General features: G+C 45.4%; 1 protein-coding gene across 4 annotated transcripts in view; it reads left to right on the plus strand.

Moving 5' to 3' along the window:
• Positions 1–12,657, plus strand: part of MROH1 (maestro heat like repeat family member 1) — a 228,522-nt gene that overhangs the window by 81,726 nt on the left and 134,139 nt on the right. For all 4 annotated transcript variants that reach the window (XM_068237842.1, XM_068237840.1, XM_068237843.1 and 1 more), the window contains exons 12-13: positions 8,386–8,459; positions 12,253–12,375. In XM_068237842.1, the coding sequence (XP_068093943.1) occupies positions 8,386–8,459; positions 12,253–12,375 (197 nt within the window). The remainder of the gene's footprint in view (positions 1–8,385; positions 8,460–12,252; positions 12,376–12,657) is intronic.

The raw sequence follows: 12,657 nt of genomic DNA on the forward strand, positions 1-12,657 counted from the left end.
TCTTGTACTAATGTTTTTTTACACACCAAATGTATGTCATTAAAAATACAATTGAATACACTAGTTGGTGCAGGTGTGACTAAAATGTGTATGTGTTTCCTGTCCCTTGCAGTTGTGCGGCAGCCTTCATCCTGTGCAGGGGTTATCCGTGTAAATGTTGTTGCCAGTAAGTAAGTCAAATTTTGACGTCCCCCACAATTTGAAAAATTCCTGAAACACGAGTTCCTATGGGCAGCACCTCGGGTACTTTAGGGCTTGCATGTCCAGGCTTTTTATATCAGTTTGACATTCGATTCCTTGAGCTATACATATGAATGGGATACTGAAGTTGAAATGAGGTAAGATTGATGGCAAAATTGCACAAAACTGACATCAAAAGCCTGTGTACACCTGCCCTAAATCCGGCACAAGGAATGGGTGGCACCTGCTGAGTTTTTGCGTGGGCTGTGGGGTTTACACCATTCTGTGCACAGTCTATGTCTGACACACAGTGACTAAGCAGTTAGCATGGTCATCCTGCAACTTCAGGTTCCCAGGTCTGTTTGCCACCCAGAGCACTTGTCTGCATGGAGTTTGTTGCATGGGCTTCCCTAGAATGCTTCGGTTTACTTCCACAACCAAAAACCTCACTGTTGGGCTTCACAGTTACCCGTTTCCACCCCCACCCCTTTCTAATAACACGCTATGGCAAAAGACATTAGATTGTGAGCCCCCCAGAGGGACAGTGTTGAATTATGTGTTTTTTGTTTTGTTTTTTCTTTCAAAGCCCCAATTCAAGCAATTTTTTATATGCATTCAGTAGAGCATTATTTAAAAATAAAGTATTTAAAAAAAAATGTAAATGGGTTGTAGTATTGAAAATCAAAAAAGGAAACTACCTACTGGACTAACTTCACCAGCAGCTGCCTCTTCTCTACCAGTCAGTCTGAAACACTCCCTTTTAGTCACATGACTGTACAGGGAGAAACTGATTTGATTTGTCAGTTGTTGCCATGCCTCCCTGCTTGACATATAGCCTATTAAGAGGCTTGGTTCCAGACTACCTGGGAGGGGATGCGTGATAAGGCAGCTGGTTGTTGCTGACGAACACAGGGAATCCAGTGCAGGAGACTTGGGCGCACAGGGAGTAACTTCGGTAGCGTCAGAAGACGGAGCTGAAGTTACTTTTAAAATACAATAATTCGTCCGCCAGCAATTGCTGGAAGCCGAATTATATCATCCCCCACTATCCATGGCAGCCTAGAGGGGGAATAGTATTAAACACGGCTGGGACTTGTGCAGCAGCAGGATCAGCCATATACCGGCTGTATCCTGCGCCCAAGTCTCCCCGCGCTGATTCCTCTCGTACGTGTTGCTGGGGACTTCTATCAAATTCATTGTAACATTTCATTTCAACGTTTCAGCATGGTTTACTAAAGACAGGTCCTGTCTCCCCAACATGCTCAGCTTTTATGAAGTGGTGAATGTACATTTAGATCTTGGGAAAGCTGTAGATGTAGTGTTCTTGGAATTTGCAAAGGCTTTGACACTTTTCCCCACAATAGCCTGGTGCAGAAGCTGAGGATACGGAGACTAGAACATGTGTGTATGTGGATAGAGAATTGGTTAAGGGACAGAAGGCAAAGATCAGTGGTAAATGGGTTGTATTCAAAATTGGAAGCTGTTGGCAGCAGGGTCCCACAAGCATCAGTACTAGGTCCAATCCTTTTCAATCTGTTTATTAAAGGGGCACTACAGTGAAAAACTGTAACATTTAAAATATGTGCAAACCTATACAAATAAGAAGTACATTTGTTTTGCAGAGTAGAATGAGCCATAAATTACTTTTCTCCTATGTTGCTGTCACTTACAGTAGGTAGTAGAAATCTGACAGAAGTGACAGGTTTTGGACTAGTCCATTTCTTTATTGGGGATTCTCAGGGATATATTTATTTTCAAAAAGCACTTAGTGAATGGCAGTTGCGCTGTCCAACTGCCAAAAAAACTGTGTAGCGAGTAGGGAAGCTGGCCAGCATCATTGTCTAAATCCTTTTTAGGGAATATCTTTATAAAGAATAAAAGCCTTACTGAGAATCCCCTATGAAGAGATGGACTAGTCCAAAACCTGTCACTTCTGTCAGATTTTCTACTGCCTACTGTAAGTGACAGCATTATAGGAGAAAAGTAATTTATGGCTCATTTTACTCTGGAAAAAAATTACTTCTTATTTGTATATGTTTGTACATATTTTAAACTTTACAGTTTTTCACTGTAGTGCCCCTTTAATGATCTAGCGCATGGAATACAGAGTAAAGTTGCCATCTTTGCTGATGATATGAAATTATGCAGAATTATAAACACTGAGCAGGATAATAAAACTTACAGCAGGATCCCAACAGCAGGATGCAGGCACACAGATGGCAGATTAAATTTAATGTAGATAAATGTAAGGTCTTGCACCTTGGACATGCTGCTGGTAGAGCAACATATAAAATAAATCAGGGGTCCCCAACCCCTGGTCCGTGGCCCCCTCCTGGTCCGCGCGCTGCTTTTCAGTTGGTCCATGAGCCTGACCTGACATCCAGATCCATGTGCATCAGAGCACCACCAGGAGCTTCCATACTGATGCTGAATAGTGATGGGCGAACAATGTTCGCCACTGTTCGGGTTCGCCCGGATTTTGGCCTGTTCGGGTTCGGCTCGGCACCCCCCGAACACCTCATGGTGTTCGGGAGGGTGCTCGGGCACGCTGCCCGAACCCGAACAGGCCTTCTTTGTTCGGCCGAACACAGCCGTGTCCGGCCGAACATAGTCCCCTATTGGGTCCCAGCATAAAGGGAGAGCATGCCCCGAGCGCGGGGGGGGGGTCGGAAATGTCCCCCACCCCTCCCCGCTAAGCTCTCCCTTCTGCCGGTACCCTATAATTAAATTTAAGTGCCCAAAAGTACCTGAGGAGGAGGAGGGCAGGAAGAGGGAAGCCGGAGTTCTTGGGCGCTAGTACCATCTGGTACTTCCGCCCTCTCTTGACGCACTTCCTGTTTACATTTGAAGTCGCGTCGAGAGTGCGCAGAAGTACCGCGATGACGCGTACGAGGGTACGTGTCATCATGTAGATGACGCGTACCCTCGTTCGCGTCATCGCGGTACTTCTGCGCCCTCTTGACGCGACTTCAAATGTAAACAGGAAGTGCGTCAAGAGAGGGCGGAAGCACCAGATGGTACTAGTGCCCAAGAACTCCGGCTTCCCTCTTCCTGCCGTCCTCCTCCTCCTCAGGTACTTTTGGGCACTTAAATTTAATTATAGGGTACCGGCAGAAGGGAGAGCTTAGCGGGGAGGGGTGGGGGCATTTCCGACCCCCCCCCCCCCCCCCCCGCGCGCTCGGGGCATGCTCTCCTTTTATGCTGGGACCCTATAGGGGCCCCAAAGGGACATGGTTGGGTTCGGGGTTCGGCTCGAACATGCCGAACATCAGGGGTATGTTCGGCCGAACCACACCGAACCCGAACATCCAGATGTTCGCCCAACACTAATGCTGAATTGGGAAACATAAAAGGTACATGTAGCAAAGTGGATGGCTGTAAAAGGACAGCGCCACCTAGTGACGTTTTCTGCACACTGATGTGGATGAAGGAAAGCGTGTGAGATAACAGGCCAGGCAGCTGAACTGAAATTAACTAAAAAGAAAAAATGCCTTTAATTTCGCTTGTGCCAGCCCCCTGCAGCCTGTGCCCACGCCGTCCTGGACCGATCCTCTGTTCCCCCGTCGCGGCTACTTTTCTTCACGAAGTCAATCTCCACTGTGCCCTGGCCACACGTATCCTCATACACGTTCCTGTACATAATGCTGCCTTTATGTACACATACATCTAAAATCCATTATTTATGTACACATGCATATCAGCAAAATTAGAGGGGTTGCACAGAATGCCACCACTAATGTAGATAATAGATACTAGAATATTGTTTTCAATTTAAACTGTATTCTACTATTACCTTCCATATCCTTACTCTCACACTAGCATACCTCCCCTACTCTTCACCCAGCCTCACCCCCGGTCCCCAGGAAAAAGCCACACTGGAAATCGGTCCACAGGCCAAAAAAGTTTGGGGACTTCTGAGATAAATGACTTACAGCTGGGAACATCTGACTTGGAGATGGACTTGGGTATATTGGTTGATAACAGGTTAAACACCAGTATTCAATGCCAAACAGCAGCAGCTCAAGAAAATTAAATTCAGGGATGCATTAAACGAAAATTAAAATCAAGAGATGCTAGTATGTATACTACTCCCTTTGTATACCTTACTTGTATAGGCCCTATTCCACTAGCCAGTGTAACCATCACAATTTGCCGGTTTGACGTTCACGATTTGACGGTTCTTATTTCCTATTAGTATGCACCGTTTTTCCCTGCCCGCAATTGCCGGCTTGCGTGATTCTTGCTGCGATTGTGCTCTGGTCCTGACAGCTATATGGCCCAAACGCGGCTAGTGTAAAAAGCAGATTGCGCGATCGCAACACAGCGTGTTTGAGTTTGCGCTTTCTAGTGGAATTGGGCCCTTAGGCTAAATCTGGAGAAAGGAATGCAGTTTGAGATCCCACACCATAGGAAGGGCATTAACACACTAGAACAGGTGTAAAGACAGGCAAATAAATTAGTCAGAGGGATGCAGGGTCTCGCTTACCAAGAAAGGTTGGAAAACTTGGTTTATTTAGCTTGGGGAAAAAAACGGCTAAGGGGTGACATTTTAACATGTATAAGTACAGTACATCAGAGGGAAATGTAGAAGCTTGGTGGATGAGCTTTTTGTCCCTAGGCTTGTACAACGGACAAGGGGACATGATCTGCATATGGAGGAAAACCGGTTTTGCCATCCATGTAGGAAGGAGCTCATTACAGTAATAGTTGTTAAAATGTGGAATATTTTTACCACAGGAAGTAGATATGACATTCTATATTTCCATTTAAAAGCGGTTCGGATGCTTTCCTTGTATTGGAAGACATCCATGGTTATAATTACTAGGTAATTCCCATCAAACATGATCAAGAATTTTATGTGACTGCCACATAGAGTTGGGAAGGAATGGAATTTTTTCCCCTGAAAGGTTATTTGGCCCAAGCCTTGGAAGGGTGGTTATTTTTTTTTTGTTTGTTTGTTTGTCTTTATTATTGTTTTGCCTTTCCCTGGATCAACTGGGATATGTGAGGGTGCAAGAGAGAAAGGTACCTAATGCTTACTTAGTTATTTATTTTCTGATTGAACTTAATGGAGTAATGTATTTTTGCAATTAAACTACAGTAACTATGTAACATACACTGCAAAATCTTCAGTGTATTTTTATAAAAGTTTTTCAATTATTACTTTTAGAATTTGTATTAAATGCATATAAAACATTTTTTTTTTTTTTTGAATTGAGCTGCAAAGCACTGCTGTAAATGTGTCTGCACTAGGAGTGAATGCATTCCTCTTTATCAGACTGTGAGCCTCTCTGCGGGACAGTGTGGAGTGATGTGGCTTGTCCAGTGTAAATACCTCGCCAATAGTTGTTTTGTTTAATGTTGAAATTCAGGACAATTTAGTGGTTGGGAAGATGGGCTTTGTGTCTAGTGGCAAATTCCTTTATTAGCCACTTGTTGCGACCTCTCAACCTACATTTTCTGTATATTGGGAGTTTCTTAAGGCTCGTACCCACCTCATGATATTGTCTGCAATTCTTCCGACAACCAGCGTTTTTATAGGTGACAAGCGATCGTTTCTGCAATCTCGGGACGTGGGTACATGTCTGCCATTAGGTGTACAGCGCTTTGCGACGTTCTGTGATTGTGACTGTGGTGAATTGGATCTTTAAGATCCCCGAAAAACTCCCGCCCAAAGTAGCGCGATCGTTTGAACTCACGTTTGTTCTTGTTGTGTGACGTCGTGTGTTCCTGTGGGCAGGATGATGGATCGGGGAACACTCATTGGGGGACGCCGCGTGTTCAGAAAGATGGGTCAGGGTTTGCTCGCCGTGGTGGGAAGTCACTGTGATCCATCTTCCTGCGTCTTCAGGTGAATATTCAGCTTTATGGAGAGGTAGCACAGTCTATAACAAGGCCCAGCACATGGTTACACTAATGGATCCTTTGTAATTGTTTCAGTATCCCGATAAAACCATGGGGCTGGGGGTTCTTCTCAGAGGCCAATCGCTAATGAGCATTATGCGCCTAACTATTTGGAGGCATTGAAATGTCCTAATGCTATGTTTACTGGCCATTGAACTATTATAGTCTTGTTCTTGAAAAAGTGAGCCTTTGTTATGTTTGAACTTGAACAAAGTTGATGATTGTTGAACAGTTTTAGGGAGGGGAGAGGAACGTTAGGATTTAGGAAGGAGAGAGGAACGTTAGGATTTAGGGAGGGGAGAGGAACGTTAGGATTTAGGAAGGGGAGAGGAACGTTAGGATTTAGGGAGGGGAGAGGAACGTTAGGATTTAGGGAGGGGAGAGGAACGTTAGGATTTAGGGAGGGGAGAGGAACGTTAGGATTTAGGGAGGGGGGAGGAACATTAGGATTTAGGGAGGGGAGAGGAACATTAGGATTTAGGGAGGGGAGAGGAACGTTAGGATTTAGGGAGGGGGGAGGCACATGAGGAAGATAAGGGGAGGAGGTCATTGGTAGAGTGTAGGTTGGTATATTTAAAAGTAGTGGAAAGATATTTGAGAGGTCCCGATGATGGAAAAAAGAGAGCTTTGTGGGTAAAGCTAGCCATACACAGGAAGATTATGTCTAGATATATACTTCCTTAGGGAGGGGCCAGTCTCTGGGTCCTCCAGAGACTTGCCCCGTTGTCCTCCACCAGGCCGTTTCAATGCTGAGACCCTCAAAGTGCAGCCACACTGCAGAAGCATGGACCCACTCAGGCTTTGCCAGAAAAAGCCATGCCCAATTGGGTCCATGCTACTGTGCATGCGTGAGCTGTCATTGAAGCTTTGTCAGTGGCTTTGTGGCTGGGACAGAGCTTGAACTTTCCAGCAGTTCTGGGAAGCCTCTATAGTAGGGGTCCCCAAACGTTTTGGGTCGAGGGCCGGATCAACATACTTCAGACTGCTGGGGGGCCAGAGTATATATAAAATGATGTAGAAGTCTTTGTGGGTCAGACAGTGAAGCATACCCAGGTGATAACCTGCAGTCCAATTGGACAGCAGCGTCCCCTGATGTGGAATGTGATTGGAAACCAGCGAATTACTGCTTTCTGGCTTCCATGTGGATGGGTGGTGCCAGCACTGCTATTTTATATGCGGACCACCAATATTTAAAGATGCAGCTGACCGCATCTATAAGTAATACAGTTTGAGGACCACTGCTCTATAGGATCCCAGAGGCTTTCTTTCTCAAGGTGAGTACCCATTTGTGCACTTTTTTTTTTTTCCCCCTCACAGGTTTCCTTGAACCATCCAGGAAAGCGAAGAATGAAGCCAGAGTGATAGATTTGGCTATCGTACTCCAATAAGTAATATTAGACTATGTTATCTGGCTTCCTTAGTAGACAGGAGCTTGAATTCCAACTTTTTCATGAACATATTTGTAACTAAGCTAATTACACTTGGTACCTGCTGAGAAATTAACTAGCCAGCTAGCAAATGTGAATGCCATGTTGGGATCTAAGCTCATCTTCACTTGTAGTATCCCCATTGGAGATGCTTTCTCTAGAGCAGGTATGTCAAACCGGTCCTACGAGGGCCTCACACATTTTTGATACAGCTCAAATGAATTGATGGGTCTGAATATGGAAAGGTGTGGTCCATCAGGTAGAACACATTCCTCTCTCTTTCGGTCCATCCTAAACACTGGCATGGATCTGGCCCTCTAGGCCTGGAGTTTGACACGTGCTCTAGAGCATGCATGTCAGACTCCAACCCACGGGCCAAATCTGGCCCTCAGAGCTATCAAATTTGGCCTCCAAGAGGTTTCCCCACTTTGCATTATGTTTGGCCCACTCTAGTCCACCAGGGAAGCTATATTGGAGGTGAAGCCCTAGATCACCAGGGAAGCCATATAGTGGAGGGAAGATAAAAGCACTAGACACCGGGGAACTGTACAGGTGTTGGGGGGGCGAAATAGACAGCAGGGAACTGTGTAGGGGAGGGTGGGCAGCCACTAGAGACCAAGGGAACTGTATTGGGGGGGGGGGGGGCACTACTACACCGAGCAGTTGTATAGAGGAGGAAGGTGAGGCCATTAGACACCCTGGGAACTTTTATAAGGGAAAGAGATGGGCACTAGACATCGTGGTTGGCCCGCGACTTGATCCCAGTGTTCAGTTTCGGCCCACTTTGTTATTGGGTTTGACATCCCTGCTCTAGAGATACCTTTAGTAAATCAGATCTCTAGTCTGACCCACAGCCTCACTGTTTTGTTTTTAGTTGCAATTCTGGAAGTGAAGAAACCGGTTATTCTAGCCGCTGTGAAACTGGCTCTCCCGGACAACAGCAACAGGGTAAGTGTGTTTCAACAAAGGGGAAAAGGAGGCCCTGTCACAAAACAATGTGGCCAAGCAGTTCAGTGCGATACCATGGATTGTGCAGAAAGTCCAGAGAATCACATACAAAAAGGAAAAGAACAAAAAGTCACAGTACCGAACCAAACCGCTCAGTAAAATCAATCACTTCAACTTATAAATCCATCACTATTAAAAACCTCTAAAAGCAACAGAACAAATAAAGTGAAGATATTCAGTCAGAGTAGTAGTGTAATACAACAATTTGTGACAGAGCGTGCACCCAATAAATCCATAAACCAGCAACGTGATGAAAAAATCCCCTGGGTAGGTATCGCATAAGGTGCTAGGTGTCTGTTTGAAAACTGCTAGTGCAGTAAGCAATGACTCTCCAAATACAGTGTCTTGTTCTGTGAGGTAGATTAAAGGACAACTAGCACAAAAAAATTGTAAAAATTTAAAATGCATATAAAATGTACATTTTTTTTTTCATAGTAAAATGCACTGTAAATGTCTTATTTCCCATGTTAATGTCAAAATCGGAGAGGTTTTAGATTAGTCCATCTCCTTATGGGGGGTTCACAAATATTTCTTTATTTCCAAAAGCACTTGGCAGCCTCTCAGTCCAACTGCCAGAAGTGTGTGTGTGTAAATGAGCAGGGAGTATTTCTGGCATCTTTGTATAGATCTTTTGCAGGAAGTGCTTTTGTAAAGAATAGAGGAAATGCTGAGAAATCCTCCATGAGAATATAGTCTAGTCCAGGCCTGGGCAAAGTTTACGTGCCCTGGGCCGCATTGTGCCGGCCGCATTCCCTAAATTCCAGTCCCCTCCCTTTTTGCAGAGTTGCAAGCGGGCTACAGGGGGTTTGAAACTCGCCTCGCTGACAGATGTCCTGCGTTGCATCTCCATGACAACAGGACGTGACATAACGTGACATCAGGGCGTGTAATACACTGGCACGTCCTGACGTCACGTCATGTGACATCCTGTTGCCATGGAGATGTGACGTGGGACATCGGTGAGCGAGGTGAGTTTCAAACCTCTACGGTGCCCACTCGCAACTCTACAGGGAGGGTTGGGGATCAGGCCGCCTGTTGACAGGACGTAATTTACCCAGTGCTGGTCTAGTCCCGCACTTGTCAATCTGCCAGTTTTTTACTCAATACTTTTAAGTGTGTCTGAGCCGAAGCTCTGGTACAAAGTGAGATACTTCCCAAAGTGAGGGAAGCCTCAGGATCCTATTGAGTCTTCCCTCCCTGTTCTGATGTTACCTATTGCAAAGCGCCCCCCCCCCCCCCCCAAAGATTAGGGACAGGACATTGTCGCTAATCATATCAGGGCCATGTAGCTCCTCTTCTCGCAGCGTGGCCGTGCAGTAGCCGCTCAAGCCCGCCCGCACATGCGCAGTAAGCCGGAACCGCAGGCTGTGCTACTGCGCATGTGCAGCCATGCTTGTGTGTCTACTGCGCGGCCACGCTGCGAGAAGAGGAGCTGCGCAGCCCTGATGTGGAGGGGGGCCACATTCAGCAACCGGGGACACCAGACCACCGAGGGAAGCCTCAATAGGATCCTGAGGCTTCCCTCTCTTCAGGCGAGTATCTTATTTTGATCCCGAGCTTCGGCTTGGGATCAGTTTGAGTGACGGCAACCTAGGAGAAAAGTAATTTATAGTGCATTTTACTAGAGTATTACCCTTTACAGGATACCAGAGCTGAACTATTCTATAAAAACGGGGAGCAGGCATGTATTAAATGCCATCTTCATGCCCTCCGCTCCCCACGTTCTCCTCCGTCCTCTTTGTTCTGTAAATCCTCCATTGCAGCGCAGTCCAGATTGCTGGAGTCGGGCGATAGTGCACAGGCGCACATGACCAGGAGCACTCTGCGCATGCGCACTACAGCACAATGATGACATTGTGCCAGCAGTGGGCATGAGGACGGCATCTAATACATGCCAGCTCCTACCGTTTTTATATAATAGTTCAGTTCTGGTATCCTTTAAGAGTTTAAAAAGTGCAGATGCATACATAGGAAACCACAGTGTGAACAGTAGTCCAAAAGGTTGCAAATTAATGTAAATATCCTGCCAAACCATGCAATGAGCCATAGCCGAACAGGTAAAAGACAATAGTGTAACCAAAGAAGTGTGCAGATAAATCAGGAAAGAATGTGGTTAAGAGGGAAAGTAGTAGTGTGATGACCAGTGCAGAGCCAAGAAGTAATGTGAACGAGACTTGGATGCTGTGACTCCATGAAGCCAACAATGGAGGAGAAACCCGAACATCTGTCACCCTACTGTTACCTTGCGCGTTTCGCCATAAACTGCTTCATCAGAGGACTTCTTGTGCTTTTCCTTTTTGTTTACGTTGCTTTCAAGTCCTGCTTCCATTATTCAAGTATTCTAACCACCAGAGGTCTGTGGAAGAGCCACTGCTGACCTCCTGCTGTACATGCTGCTTACATGGCTGTAATGCTGATCCTCCCATCACTGATGCTTTTAGCTGACCACCTGGCACAGTATGCAGAGGTGGATTTTGTATCTTATTCTAGGAGAGCAATAGATCATTGCCAAGTGATCAGCATGACATCCATACTTCCTTTTAAGCAATACCAGTTGCCTGACTGTCCTGCTGATCCTCTGCCTCTAATGCTTTTAGCCATAGACACTGAACAAGCATGCAGCAGATCAGGTGATTCTGACATTGTCAGATCAGACAAGAGAAGCTGCATGCTTGTTTCTGGTGGGATTCAGACACTCCTGCAGCCAAATAGATCAGCAGGGCTGCCAGGCAACTGGTCTTGTTTAAAAGGAAATTAAATATGGCAGCCTCCGTATACTTCTTGCTTCAGGTTCCCTTTAATCCAGTAGCAATGTGGTTCTGTGCGGAGTACAGCTGACAATAAGAACAAAATGGCTAGAGGAGGCTTTTGAAAATGTTAGCTGGTTGCAGATTGAAAAGGAGAGACCATATTACCCATAATACAAAACTCTTCTGCAGAACCCATCTGTATTTACTGTATGACATATGTGGAATTTCCCTTTTAAATGACCACTGTAGTGAGAGGGATATGGAGACTGCCATATTTATTTCCTGTTAAGCAATAGCAGTTGCCTGGCTGTCCTGCTGATCCTCTGCCTCTAATACTGTCAGCGTTGCAGATTACCCAGCAAGCTCATGGTGAACCAGAACTCCTGGGAGTGTGTAAGGGGCTACAAAGGACCAAAAAGCCCTCTTACATGCAGCAGATCAGGCGTTTCTGACATTGTCAGACCTGACCAGATTAGCTGCATGCTTGTGTAATTCAGACATAACTGCAGCCAAATGGATCAACGGGGCTTCCAGGCAACTGGTATTGTTTAAAGGAAATAAATATGGCAGCCTCCATATTCCTCTCAGTTTAGCAGTTCTTTAAGAGCCCATTCACACCGAGGATCGCAATACGCTAGCGATTTTTCATGGTAAAGTTTTTTTTTTTGTTTTTTTTTTGGTTTTTTTTTACTGTATATTTTTGCTTTTTTTAGCTAACGCAATTCGATTTTTTTTTTTTTTAACATTGCGATCAATCAAATATTGGGAAAAACTGCTGTCTGCACAGCATTTGCATTTACCACGAATCACCGGCCATCGTGGCAGTGAGATCACTGCCATATACTTTACATTACATTAGCGCTTTTAAAAGTGCTAGCGATCGCTGGCAATCCGTGGTAAATGCCCGCAAATCGCCACATGTAACAGATTGTAGCGGAGTTCTGATACCAGATAATTGGAATGTCTCTCCCTCCTGTGTGCAGGTGCGACGGGCGATGGTGCAGCTGATCAGTGCCATGGCACATCGCGGGTACTTTGATCACAGTGGAGCAGAGGTGCTGCTGGAGTATCTTATCAGACTGTGCTGCATCACTCCAGACACCACGGTACGACCTCCACACATTCACACGGGCTTCATTGCAGTCTTGTTTTTACGGATCAATGTCCATTCTTGGATTGCTTTAACAAATGTAAACTGCTTTTCTTAGTACAAAAAAAAAAAATCAGATGCTTTCAACATTGTTCATATGTGTTTTCTAAAAAAGGGGGCTATAAATATTTGCAGAAGAAGAAAACTGCTTAAAGAGGAACTACAACCAACTTCATCCCAGCCAGTAGCTGATACCCCCTTTCCCCTGAGAGATCTCTACCTTTTCTCACATAGATCA

This window comes from Hyperolius riggenbachi, chromosome 5, assembly GCF_040937935.1.
Source record: "Hyperolius riggenbachi isolate aHypRig1 chromosome 5, aHypRig1.pri, whole genome shotgun sequence".
NCBI lineage: Eukaryota > Metazoa > Chordata > Amphibia > Anura > Hyperoliidae > Hyperolius > Hyperolius riggenbachi.